This window comes from Aulonocara stuartgranti, assembly GCF_965226115.1.
Source record: "Aulonocara stuartgranti genome assembly, chromosome: 6".
Taxonomy (NCBI): Eukaryota; Metazoa; Chordata; class Actinopteri; order Cichliformes; family Cichlidae; genus Aulonocara; species Aulonocara stuartgranti.
Window position 1 is genome coordinate 17,540,180 of NC_138944.1, and position 14,168 is coordinate 17,554,347.

General features: G+C 39.7%; 1 protein-coding gene across 5 annotated transcripts in view; it reads right to left on the reverse strand.

The window, feature by feature from the left end:
• The window catches only part of mast1a (microtubule associated serine/threonine kinase 1a), an 81,773-nt gene that overhangs the window by 20,188 nt on the left and 47,417 nt on the right, over positions 1–14,168 (reverse strand). For 4 of the 5 annotated variants that reach the window (XM_082536752.1, XM_082536754.1, XM_082536755.1 and 1 more), the window contains 7 exons: positions 12,448–12,608; positions 10,199–10,274; positions 7,141–7,350; positions 6,950–7,051; positions 3,620–3,752; positions 2,016–2,083; positions 1,837–1,913 (listed from right to left, as the gene is read on the reverse strand). In XM_082536752.1, coding sequence (XP_082392878.1) covers positions 1,837–1,913; positions 2,016–2,083; positions 3,620–3,752; positions 6,950–7,051; positions 7,141–7,350; positions 10,199–10,274; positions 12,448–12,608 — 827 coding nt within the window. Of the gene's footprint in view, positions 1–1,836; positions 1,914–2,015; positions 2,084–3,619; positions 3,753–3,844; positions 3,934–6,949; positions 7,052–7,140; positions 7,351–10,198; positions 10,275–12,447; positions 12,609–14,168 lie in introns of those variants that run through there. The other variant, XM_082536756.1, reaches the window with a different exon arrangement.

A 14,168-nucleotide genomic window follows, 5' to 3' on the forward strand; every position in this document is an offset into this window, starting at 1 on the left:
CGGTGGCCCTGAAAGCTCAAAATACACTCCAACTTGAAAAAGACTGCAAAGAAAAAACGCTGTATAAGCACACAAAACACAACAGAAATGAGGCATTTATCTGAAGGACCAACTGCAGCGGTTACAAAAAGTAAAATATGTAAAGGACTGCACCGAGACACGCTTAAAAGTCTTCATCAGTTTTGTGAGGAGAAGAAGAAAAAGATGCAAGATAATGTTTTTTTTTTATTCGCATGATTCATATAACACTGTAGATACGCTTGCTATTAGCCGTGTAGTGTTAGCTTGTTACATCCGCAGCTGGTCCGTCACATTATTATCTCTCTAAAAATACTTCAGTTGTGTTTTTCTAGTTCTGTCGTGTTTTAATCATGTTCTATTTTATTTTGTGTGCTTTTGCGTGTTTTCTCTTTGTTGTATTTTCTTAAGTTGTGCATTTGACCTTTCGGGTCCACCATACTTGAGCATTTAAGTCAAGAGTGTAACTGGTGAAATTTAGCCAGAGGTTGAAATTCTGTAATAGGCTATGTGCGCCTCAGCATATGCTACTTCTGGTGGGAAAACTCGTGTAGAGCGCTTAGTTTCCGGCGTGATATTCGCGCCTTGTTTACGGTCGGGTTTTCCAAAACAAGTCAACCAAATGGATGAATCAAGCGGTGATTTATATTTCTCAAGACGTCTTGGGCATTTACCGAATAAATCTGTGGATGATGTTCATCGACTTGTCGATATTTTCCCCCCGCGCCTCAGAGCAAAGGAGAGAAAGGATTCAAATTTGATATTTCTCAGTATTTGTAGAATTTTGAAGGTAAGTCACAACATACCCTTCGTAAATACTGATATATCGAGACCCTTACCAGCAATCATTCATTCATTTTTTAGATCCTGTGACTTTTTTTCACGATTTGTTGACGTGCTGTGTAGGTGTGTACTTGACTGTGCACGCTGATGTCGACATAACGGGGAGACATCTGGCTTTGACTAATGTTCGCCTGTAGTTTGAATGCTGAACATTTGCCTGTTTAAATCATTAGAACTGTCACTATACAGAGACGTGCTTCTGAATGTGGACGATGTGTCTTCTCATTTTGTAATGCAGTTCTGCTTGTGTTGAGTGATGTAAACAACCAATCGATCTACACTCTTCAAACGTCAAAACTGATAATTAGATTTTTTTATGACACAGCAATGGTGAGTGTTCCCACCTTCTGCTCTTTGTAACTTAACGCAATCTTTCTGTTTTCATATTTTGGCCATGATTTTGGAGTCCATCTTCACAATAGCGATTGACCGCAAAATAAAGCTACCGGAAATGTACATCCGGTCTTAAAACAGGAAGTTACTAGAGTGGAAAGTTTTTGAAAGCTTAACTGGCTAATGAATTTTTCAAATTAATGGCTCCAGAGGGACAAACATGTAAACTCAGCACCAGCATCCACTTTTGAAAGAATGTTTCAAATATTTGTTGCACTGCTCCTGATGGATTTGACCAGTTCCAATTTAGACTGAACAAATATTTTTTATACACATTCAAGTCCAATTCTAGATCTTTGCTGTTCAGTCTGACAATCTTTCTGCCGTTTGTGTTAGAGCTTGTTAGAAATCTCTTCATAAATAGCTTTCTTGGATGTTTTCATGATCCAAATTCTTCATGCTGTTGCCCTGTGTGTAACATAAAGACAGACAATATATCTGTATTGTAGCTCGAATATAAATGTTTTTAGATTCATGAGCTTTACCAAGTTTAACCACTGGATTAGTTTTAAAGCTCAAGGAAAAAATTGGATACGATTAGGTTTCTATGTGTGATCAGTGACGTATTAATCAATTACTCACCCATAGGCTCCATTGCTGATCAGTTTTATGGTCTGAAAGTCTTCCTCAGTTGGTGGCTTGATGGCTCTCCCTTTTCCCTGATGAAATCCCCAGAGTTTTACAATTATAATTCAAAGTTAAAAACAAAACAAAACAGGTAATTTGTTTCCTGTGTCTGTGCATGCGTGTTTCTTCGTCACCTCTGCTGAGTCATCGGTCTCTGGAGTGTGCGGACCCTCACTGTCGTAGCTGTCAAAGCCCACGATTTCTGTTGGGACACGTGTTAGTTAACAGACAAACCTGAAGTGACAATAAAAAGCGACACTAGGCCCCCCACACCGCTGTGAGCAGTTAGAAAAACTGCAGCTCTCAACCGCTACAGACCAAATCCCACAAAGTAAAATATGAGAATTAAAACAGCTTCTTTCTATTAATTTTTCTTCTCTCTTTCAGATTTCCCTCCTCTTCACTTTGTTCTTACTCCCCTCATGAACAGTGGCAGAGGAGTGGCAGCTAATTTCCAGTGTTCTTGCATTTTTTATATGTGACAGCTGCTTGAATACACTGATTACACAACTGTTTTGTTGAAATAATTGAATGATAATTACCTTTTGAAAGCCCCTTTGTGGTTCTAAACTTTATATAAGATAAAAGTCACTGAGCTGGAAACTGTATATTCTGTCAGTGTCTGTTTGACACTGTTTCTGTGTGAGAAACCAAGAAAAGAAATGTGAGTGCGAAAGTGTAAGCAGCTATGTGGGTGCGCATGTGTGCCTATGCATGACAATGTAGGTGCTAAAGAAAGTGCAAGATCAAGATATCAGCAGGCACATTGTTAGACGAGATTAACTCACAAAGACATAACCAGATACATCTCTCATGAATTCTGAAATAAAAGCACCGTGGCTTATTGTGAAGAGTCATTCTGAGCCATTTAACCCATCAGCTAATGCGAGCTCTTGATGGATTAGACTGGGAGTGGCTGAACAGATGGGAATAGTGAACTGTGAGTTTGGGGGCTGATTTCGAGCCATGATGATGAATGAAAAAGAGAACTGCAGCCGCACCACCAGACAGCAAATGATCCAAGCAGCTCAGACTCTTCATCTCAATATATCCTCATCATGGACGTAAAGAAAAGCTGATCAATATCTCAAAGTGGCACTTTTTAAAGCTTCATACTGCCACCACCCAAAATAGAGATGAAACATTTTTTCTGTGGATTTCTCTCACATGCTTGCAGATAGGATGAGAGGAAAAGACACAAGTGAGAAGCCACGTTAGCTAAATGAAATGCACTTTTGCAACGACGACTGCTGCCAAATCTTACTAACATACTAAAGCAAAAACATCAAGCTGTTAAAGTGTGTCACTATTTCCTACTGTATCAGTTTAATACTAAGATTATGTGAAGTCACTGAACTGGAGAGTTATAGCACAAAACTCCCACCAAAATCTTACATTATTTATGCTAACTTGCTAAATTAACAGGCATAGCATGCTAATCTGTACAGTCAGTTGTATTGGTGGCTCAGTTTCCCCCCTTGAACAGTACCAGGCTAGCTCTTTCCAGCAGCATTCGGCTTTTATAGAGAAGTAGGTTAATCAAATCTGGACTCAGACACAAGTGGTATTGATCTACTTATCCAGCTCTGGGAGTGAAAGTAAACAACTGAAACCAGCAAACATCTGTTGGAAAGCATTCTTGCAAATTAAAAACTTTACACTTTCATTTGTTTTCATATTTTCTATTATATATACACCTCTGGAATAAAACCTGAAACCTATTATTCCCATTTCTTACCCTCCAGTGGATCCCTGGTCAGTCCCAACTGACTGATAATATATCGAGGGATGTCTGCCTTCATCAGTTGTCCCTCCTTGGCGTGGTCCTCTGCTGCTTCGAGTAAGTGATAAAACTCTTCTGGGTTGAACTCCTATAATTCCAACAACAAACAAGGAGGGGTCAGGAAAAGCTACAAAACACTTGTACTGTACATGCATCTTAAATTAACATGATCTCACATACAAAGACCACTGCTGAAGTGGTGACGTGTGCAACACAAGACAATTGAAATCATCACAGCCTCTCTGAACATGTGGAAAAATTTGAATTATGTTTGCAATCATCAAATTAAAGCAGTCCTGAAGGCAAAAGGACACCCAATGTGGCACTAGCAAGGTGTACCTTAAAAACTGGCCAGTGATTATATATTTCATGAAAGGTCACATAATTTTGAGAATCACCAGACTAAACACTCAAAAATCTACATTTAATTCAGATTCAACTGATAAACCCAACAAATATTTACACTGTGAAAGCTATAAGTTAAATTATTACCTCGTATTATTTCTACTTCTATAGTTTCTATTTCAATTAAAATCACGAACCAATATCCTTCTTTATATACTTTAAAATATCCAAACTGTAGTGTGTTGATAAAACACAATAACAAAGTGAGTGTCAGATTACGTTTTTCCAGTTCAACAGCCGGCTACTGAACCACAACGCTCTAGTGTGGAGTCACAAAAGGATGTGATAACAGCTAACACTAGTCGAGCATAAAGAAAACGATGTTATGTTGTGCCATGTGACATAAACAGTAAGTAATTCTAAGAGTACATCCAACTTATAATCATAAAACTAGATTTTAGTTCAACCTGCAGCAATTTCATGACCGAACACTGTTACAGGGCTGTCAAACAAACACAATCAGTGTTAATACACTTCCAAACTTTAAATTGCTTTCTCTGAAAATGTTCATTTTTTCCTATGATACAGCCTTTTGTGGTGTCTTATGGGATTCGGTCTCATTGCTGTTGGTGGAGTAACGTTTTGATTAGAAAGCCTGGGGCAGCCAGGATCATTTCTTTCCATGCTCTCTCTCATATCTGCTCCCTTCGACTAGAGGGAAAAAAAAGGAGTATGGAGATGGGGAATTAACCTGGCTCTCTGATAGTTTGCGCTGCTGGAGGATAATATTCTTGCAGCTAACAGCCTTCTGACTGTGTGACATTTTCACCAAATCAGACCTTGTGACTGACTTGAATGCTAAATGAACTCTACGGACATGGACAAAATTTCATCTGTGTGTGCCTTCTCCTCTCTAACCCACGGGCCGTGAAGATCTAAAGTCCCCTCCACATCCTGCCTGACCCTATCGACCTTTTCTGACGGTCGCCTTGGTAACAGAAAGATGAGCCGGGAGGGTTTGGGAGGAGGGACCGCACCATCAATCAGGGAGCTGATATTCAGGTGTGTCCTGTGGATGCAGAGAGGCTTGTTATTACTAAATAAGTTTTGTTGAATTAATGAATCAGCATGTCAAGGACACAGCTCCGTCTTGGACTGGATTTGATGTTCTGTTGTGAAAACGAACAAGTTGAGGAGGTGGGAAGAACAAGAGTGAAAAATATCCTAAAGCAATAATCATGCAATTTGCAGCAACACAGGATGACTGATGTGCTGAATGACACAGCTTGAACAAAACCATGACCTCCATGTATAATACAGTGTGTTTCAACATTCATACACTCCCATGTGTTAAGAATGCTGTAGGTAAAGCAACGTTTACGGGAAGCAAGAGAATGGATTGTAGCAGCTACTTCCAAATGCAAGCAAAGGCATGTCAAGAGAAGACAGGTGTGAAACAAATAATGGTACATCTTCTGGCTTGGTTTAAAAAATATCACAAATTCATGGCAATCTGGCAACTGGTATGTCTAAAATTTCAAATTTTTACATATAATTAACAGGGGAAAAATATGACATGCTACTAAATCACATCGTGATGAAGTTATTTGTACTCTGATGGTCAATGTCAGTATTTCTTTTAAAAACGTGTTAGCTAGCTACCTTTGACTGCTCCCTTATCACAAGGGTCACCACAGCTTGTAGCTGCGTATGTTTGATTTGGCAGTTTTATGGCAAATGAAGCTCCTGATACACAGTATTTTATGCTGATGTTAATGATAGACGAGGTTTGGACCTCTGCAGTTATTTAAGCAGCAGAGCATTTGTGACTTTTCACACTATGGACCTCAGCACTTTAACTTTATGTAGTCAGACATTTCATGGCAGAGTGGCTGTTGTTCCTGAAGGCTTGATTTTATACACCTGTGGCAATAGGGGTTGAACTACCTGAATTCAAAGATTAAGAGGTGTTGTGCATTGCCTTTCTTGTCTTTTATAATCTTGCTTATTTCATCTCCATGTTCCACTGGATTGGGCCTGTATCTCATTACCAACTGGTGATAAATGTGTTATGTGTGCGCTGAAGTTATGACAGAATAAAAACAAATCAAGCAGAGTTGGTTAGAGCTTCAAATATGCAAGATTCAACACAGGAAATGCAGGGAATTTAAAGGCCCAAATTGCTTCTGAATTCTCTAAAATCTGAGACAGAGGTGTTTGCCATGTTTGATGAAATTGTATGCAGATTTTCTTTTTTAGGTGTAAAAAAAAAAAATCTTACTTCTGTAAAAATGTCAGGGTTAACGGGGAAAAAAAGCAGTAGCAATGGGATACCCCAGGGGATGGTCTGAGGTCAGTTGGTTTGAGGTCTGTTGCTATTTGGCAATAACTTACCACAGACATCTTCTCTGGCTTAGTAGCCAAAATGTTGGCCTCCTAATGCTGTGTAGAGACACCAGTGTTGCTGTAGTTTTATCTGTAAATTTGGACCTTTATCCTGTTCTTTTTTCACAGTTTTATTCCACCACAGTTTTATTGCTGCAAACACTACTTGTTTATACTTGTAAGTTGCAAAAGTGAAACACATAAAGAAGACATCCTGTCTTGTCTTTCTCTGTTAATAACATACTGGTAAAACAGATGCAACATAAAAGATTAAACAAAACTTGAACCTTTCCTGACTGGAGTGGCAGCATAGCTTCCTGCAGTGACACACTTATGTTTCATCTGTTCAGAATGAACGAACAGTCGACACTCTGCCCTACTTTTAGATTCTGTAGTACCAGTTCAGCATATTCGACCCTCCGTTTCCATGTGGGAGGATGGGAGTATCTTCGAGCAGCTCAATGGGGTAGAAAATGCCTCCAGAAACAAAGAAAGTCTGGATTCTCGATGTGTTTGAAAGTTTAGCCACAATCAGATAAGCAGGGCGGAACTCACCAAGCACTCCAGCAGCCTGGCAGGACGAGATATGATGATGAAGAGCTTTTTGACAAGCTCGATGACGAAGGTGAGCTCCGAGCTCTCCGAGCGCTTGTAGACCTGATGAAGAAAGACAGAAATTTGGAGAGACAGGGTCAGTTAGCGAGGTTTGGAAGCACATCACATCAGATTCCTGCTACACAACTCACGTCGTGCAGCATCTTCTCCAGATTCTCCTGCAGTTCACAGAAGTAAACGCTGGTAATGACGCCCTCGCGTGATTTGGTCAGGCAGTCTCTGGCTAGCTCGGTTATCTGGTGGTGGATGAAGCTGAGAACCCCGTCAGCCAGTGGCAGAACACTCTCTGGGGAGTAGTTCTGGATGAAGTCTGCCAACCTCTCTTCCATCTGAGCTGTGGCCTGATTAGAGACACAACAGTGGTTAATAGTCAGTGAGTGTAAGATAATACGATCACCTGTCTTTATCTCAATATACGGTGCTCAGCCAGCTCCACACATTCTATATATGGCTTTAGACACGACACTCATTGTTTTCTGAACAAGCCTTTGTGGAAGGGCCTTGATGTTTTTTTGCACTTCACTGTTCATTCCCTGCAGAAAAAAAAAAGATTTTTTAGGATGTTTCTTTCTCAGGCTGCAGAAACTCAGCTCAGCTAAGGCACCTCAACGAAAGTGATGTGTGAAGTGATGTAACACAACGTGACGCGCCCTGTGTTCGGTCCTTGTTCATTTGGTTGCTATTGCACCTCTTTTGACTGTGTTATTCTTTTTAGTATTTCCATCATATTCATAAAACTCAAACCTCAGGAGGAGACCGACAACCACATTAGACTTTGCAAACTTGTGTGTATAAAGGCTTATCTTGATTTGTTGTCACTTTTTCAACCTTCATATTGAGTGCATTTTTGTGCTTCCAATCTGTATGTATTTCAGCTTGCTATAATTATGCCACAGTAAAGTGCTACTTTAGAGAATTAATGTGCCTTTTCTGCCTATTTTATTTTCAGAAATTACCAGTACTCATGTATGGTGAAGCAAACAATTATCTGGAAGGATGCTACTATTATTTTCTAATAAGTAAAGACATTTAATTGTCATTATAATTAATTCAGCTGTAGGGCTGGGCCATATCATACCGTTCACGGTAATACCGGTATAATGTTGGGCAACGATAAGAAAATGAAATATCGCGATAGAATATGAGTAAAACGCGCATGCGCAGTGCCTTTGTTTTCATACGCAGACGGCGGAAAAATCATGGCGGCGATGGAGAATGAGAAGGGCGAAAGCGGATCGTTGAATGAAACGAATGAACCAGAATTGGTTTGTAAAAATGCTGCAACTTCAGTGGTGTGGAACTGGTTTAGCTTTCGTCCCTCAGATACACAACAAAGCACTATTTTTGGTAGAGCATGCTAGCGGGCTGTCGTTATTACCGTGTTTTTTGGAAAATACGGCATTTTTCTGAAAATCGACAGCGCCCCTTATAATCCCGTGTGCCTTATGTATGAATTCTGGTTGTGTTTACTGACCTCGAAACGATTTTATGTGGCACACGGCGCTCGAAAATCTGTCAAATGTTTTAGTACGACTTTGCTAAATTTTTAGATAACTTTAATGCACATAAAAAACAGCTGCTTGTTTAAGTGAAAATACATTGATGTTTTTGGGGTTTTTTTGCAAGTTGTGGAGTTGTAAAGTATTTTGTCTAGTGTCAATTATATCGTGAGTTATATCATTATCGCAAATTTTCAAATGTATATCGTGATAAATATTTTTGGTCATATCGCCCTGCTCTATTCAGCTGACAGGTTAACGCGCCCAAATATAAACAGATTTCTTGGGAAAGAGCAGGGAGAGATCTAGAGGTTTCATTAACTGGAACCTCTCCTCAGTGCTTGAGTTTTATACAGTTGTTGCAAGTCTTTTTCAAGTATGCAAATGATAACTACTCCTACAGTAACATTAAAAAAAATACAGCAATATTAAACCTGCATTCACCAACTTGGGATTTGTGAGTGGGACGACTCGTGCTGCTTCACAATGCATCACTGTGAATGAGCAGGATTATAATTGTGTGTGTGTGTGTGTGTGTGTGTGTGTGTGTGTGTGTGTGTGTGTGTGTGTGTGTGTGTGTGTGTGTGTGTAGGCAGGTGTTTGAGGACACCTGCAATGTGAAAGATTTCCTTGCACACACTTCACTGTTCATCAAAATGGTTGGCTCCCTGAGACACCGAGTCATGTTTACACGTCTCAGAGTCATTTAAACACATCTAATTGACTTTTTAATTATGATCTGCTAAAGGACTTTAGACATGGATGACCTTTTAACAGCTTACCATGAACCATGTAATAAATTAAGAGTGGTGAGCATTGTTTAAAGTACCAAGCACACAGATACCTGCTTGTTGTAAGAGAAGTGTGCATTAGGAAATCTGTGGCAGCAGAAAACCCTGAAAGTGGAATCCAGTACTAACTGAAAATGAGTAGAAATGGGCACAGAGTGTGCACTACACTTTGAAATAATTACATGTTAAATTCTAGTTTTTAAATGGTTTAAAATAGGGTGTGTGACATTCATTTTGAAGCATTTTTAAACACAGCCATGAACCTCAAACTGGTCCTGGTCAGTAGTCACTGGTCTGCTGGTTGGTGTAGCAGCAAGTAGTTTAATTGGTGTATATGCCATCAATGTTTTGGTCTCTGCAGTCCATCAGGAGTGCAAAAGAGGGATGGCAAGCTTCATCATGTCACCAAAGTGTGCTCAGGGAGAAATCTTGCAGTGTCCATTCATCTCCCTGCCTATAATTTCTATATATTCATACTCAAAATCTGTTTAAAGCAACATCAGGACCTTAACTCAGTTATTTGTTCCCTCTGGAAATAGAACTTAACATTTTACCTTTGAATTATTTTAACATCATCACAGTAAATAAGCGCAGCTTTTATCACTGTCTGAAATTCCAGGGAGCTGCTTTGCTGCTTTTTTTGTTTTACTTCTTGTTTTGTTTACATGTTCAGCCCCTCCAGCACTTTTAGATCATCAGCTGCTTACTTAAAACAACAGATTCTTGCAAATAGTGACTCACTTTGGATAAAAGAAATATAACAAATATTTTAAATGTAGCTGAGAGATGTCTGTTGCCAGTATGCATATTGTGTATGTGTGCGCTCGCGTGTGTGTGTGTATTTTGAGGTGTGCGTGGAGGTACAGTTTACACTTGCGTATTTGTTGTGCGAGCCTGACCTTGGGGAAGCGCTCCTTGTAGACATGGTTCATCATCACTATTTCATTGTCATAGCAGGATGGTGAGCGCCCCGGGCTGAAAACAGACAAACAGAGAGCAGGAGTGTAATATACAGCACCGACTGAGCAGAACAGAGTGAGAGGAGGCAGCCCAAAGAGAAGCAATTCTGTATTTTTCACCTGAACGGAGAAAATATTCACCGCACTCCCTCATGTCTGTCCTGTTGGTATATAACGCTAATAAACCGATCAGAAATTCAGTACGCCACGTTTCTATTATGGACGCAGTCCCTTCCTACATCTCCTCCATCCTGACCGTGGCAAAGATGTCACAAGCATGTAAACATGAAAGTTCAGCATATCCTTTCACAAGATGTAAGCTAAACCAACATATGGCAGCAAAAGTCTACTTTGTTGATTTTATTTCTCAGGAACTGAGCTGATCTACACATCTGTAAAGAAAAAGGAACTGATAAAAAGTCCTTTATGGGAAAACACATTATAATTTAACATATACACAATAAGGAAAGTCTGCGAGCTGATTTTATCTAGGCCAGGAACTGCTGAGGAGCTTAATATGAAAACTGATTTCTGATTTCTGATTTCTGAATACTGATGAGTAGTGATGTGTCGGATGTAGTTAGGACATGTTGCATCCAGAGGGGAGGCTATAATAGGTGTGGTTGCAGGGAGTGTACACCAGAGGCTTCAGCTATTAAAGAAGCTGCTGCACCCTGGAGATGCTCAACACACTGGAGGCTGGACTCGCTACTGATATAATAACAGTGGTGGAAAATACCCTAACCCTAAGTACAGAGACATCAGTGGTGTGCTACAGTTTGAGGCACTTGTACTTCTACTTCACTGCTTTTCAGAGGAAAATATAAAAACGTCCTCAACCATTTATCCTTAACTGTTAGTTTATTATTCTAAACTGTTTATTATAAATAGGGACCAGTTTAAACTGTTTATGTACGTTCTTAGCAAACTGCACATGACAGCTGACATCTTAGAGATAATTACTGGTTATTTTTTGTTGCACTGGTGGAAACAGTAGACAGATTATTCACTTAAGTAGAAGTACAGCTAGTACTTGCATTCTGAAAGATTTAGGTAGAAATATTAATTTAATTTCTTTTAGGTCAAAGTGAAAACTAGTGCTACCCCTCAGCCTCCTATTAGACACACCTATGGTATCAGTTTGAAGCTCCTACGTTGCCTCTTTGTTGAGTTATCGCATTCACAAACGTAGGTGTCCACGTGGCTCGCCGCCCCGGCAGCTTAACGACAAAAAAAGTACAAAGTAACTCTTCGAGGGGTATTCCTATCCGCTAGTTTTGTGAAAAGCTAACTGATCAATATCTTTGTTTTTGTTTGTTGTGTGTCATGAAGCTGCTAATGGTACTTTTTTCTGTCACAGGTCCGTCTTTGCTCTCTTCCCTGCATCTCATCTCTGCGTCTTTTACGCCAGTCAGAAGCAATAAGCACTGATGCTGGATCCACCAACAGGATTGTCTTTCATGTTCCCTCTATTTAGGTTCAAATGGGTTTAATGTGTGAAAGGCAAAATATTCTCCTAAAATGTGTTAAAACTAGAGCCTAGAGTGGTAACAGTAAAGTAGATACTGTTACGAAAAGTAAAGAAACATGTCAGAAGAATAACTAGTCATGTAAAGTGCAGGTACTCAAGTAACATATTTGTACTTTGTTACTTTCCACCTCTGTCGACTGTGTCCTGCGTACTACTGCAAACCTATCGCTATACCATGATAAAGGGACATTTTACAGTGTTGCATTGGTGCCGGTACAGCAAGGACTTAAGTACTGTTTATCAAGGTAGACACATCTTCAAAACAGAGCATGCTGTGTTTGATGAAAAGGCCTAACAAACCTAATGTCCCCTCTTTGTAAATGCGAGCTGCACCAAATAAAGCACTGGCACATTCACAAAAGGCGACTCATCTGAATTAATGACTGAGAGCACGCCACACCTCTTAATAACAGAAAGAAGTTGGTCCTGCACAGTAACTGAATAAAAATCGCTTTTATCATCTTTAATGGCTGCTAAATGTCCTTTGATAACAGCTTGCCATGTTGAATTTTGGCTAGTTTTGTTATGTCTTACACAGAATACTCAAACATTTACAAATAAAGCTTTGATGTTGACATCTTTATTCTCCAGTGTCACACAGGAGGGATGGGATCCTTTACTTAAACAGTCTTTTGCCCATTACCTGTCACGCTCTCACCTGAGGCTTCGGGAGCGAGGACGGACGTGCGGCGAGCGGCGCCCGCCGTCGTCGTCTGTGATGCTCTCTGTGCTGCCAAAGTGCTTGGACAGGAAGTGCAGCTCATCCATGGTTGGCTGGAAGGGCAGCTGGTGCAGACGCTCCTGGGATGAGCTGGATGACTGGAGAGACATGAAAAGGAGGCAAGGTTAAAAAGTGAACTGGCCGTCGTTTGATTTTTTTTAAGCCTCTGTAAGAGCTGCAAGATCAATAGTTTAAAAATAGACATCCAGTGATGAAAAAGAACATCAAAAACAAAGAGAAGAGAAGACAAGAGAAGAGAAGAGAGGAGAAGAGAAGAACAAGGTGTTCTATAATGTGAGTGGGTGTAACAAAGAACTGAAATGAAGAAGAAACCAAGTTAAAAGAACAAGGAGAGAGGTGGCGAAACAAGAAAAATATCCAGAAGGAGTTGGTGTAGGAGTGCAAAACAGAGTAACGCAGACTGAAAAACAGAGCAAAAAGACTGCAGGGAATCAAAAAATCACCCCGAGTAAAAGTTGACTGCTGGTTAAGCATCTCATGCCTCTGGGCGATTAATGGCAGCGCTGCCTGGTTTTAAACAAAAGACTTTTCTACAGCACCGAAGGAAAAAAACAGCCTGGATCAATGGGAGCCTTAATGAACACATCTCCCAATGGGACATAATGGTTGGCTTTGGCCACACAATGATTTCTGCTATAAAAATCCATTAGAAACTCTTTTCAGGTCTTACTCTCGCGCAGGCTGAAGAAAAGTATAGAAATTGCAATGCTTAGAGTGCAACATGATCAATTAAGAAGTTCCCCAAAGACAGAGCAAGATTGAAGAATGAGGGGAAATGCCACTGAACATGATGGATGTCATGAATAAATAAAAGTTTATATGATTTGGTTTTGCTACTTCATTTGGAGCATTTCTCCAACTTGTCAGTCTTTCTTCACTTCTGCTTACTTACTACTAAAGAAAAACAAATATGATAAATATCTCCAACATTTAGTTTTGTTATTATGGTGGCACAGCTGAACCACTGGTCATTCAACCTTAATGCTTCTGACCTTTAATGGCTTTGAGGCTAAACAGAAAGCGAAATTAGTCTCTGCATGTTTTTCCTGAAATATATTTTGAAGAATATGCAGATTCATTTCAGGTGCATCGGGCTTATAAATGGAGTGAGAAAGATTTGCCGCTGAGAATAGCCTGAGGAGGAAATTTTTGAAGATCATAAAAAATGCTTGGCTTTAACAGCTTTATAGGAGAATATAAAGTCAGTCCCAGAATGGAATATTTACTGGAAGCATTGCCTCTATATAAAATGATTCTTTTTCACTGCATTTACTAAAAATCTCAAAAAAGTGAATAGCAGCAGATCCTTCCAAAGAGTTGAAAAGTGTGGCTTAAAGATTCAGATTCATGATAAAATGTGTTATAAAGTCACTACTGGTTTAGGGCACGAACATAATAAATTACAAAATAGTCTCAGCAACATATAGGTTGTATGCTTAGAACCAAATGCACACAGCACTTATAATGGTACAAAAATACCAGGTTGTATGAGCGGAATGCATTTACCATTGGATTGTGTATTGACACTGCTGCACTTATAAGCTATGAAACTTTTAATTATAAATGAGAATGTCTCACCATTTGAACAAAAAAATTGGAATTATTTTCTTTAATCCATCCATCCATCCATCCATCCA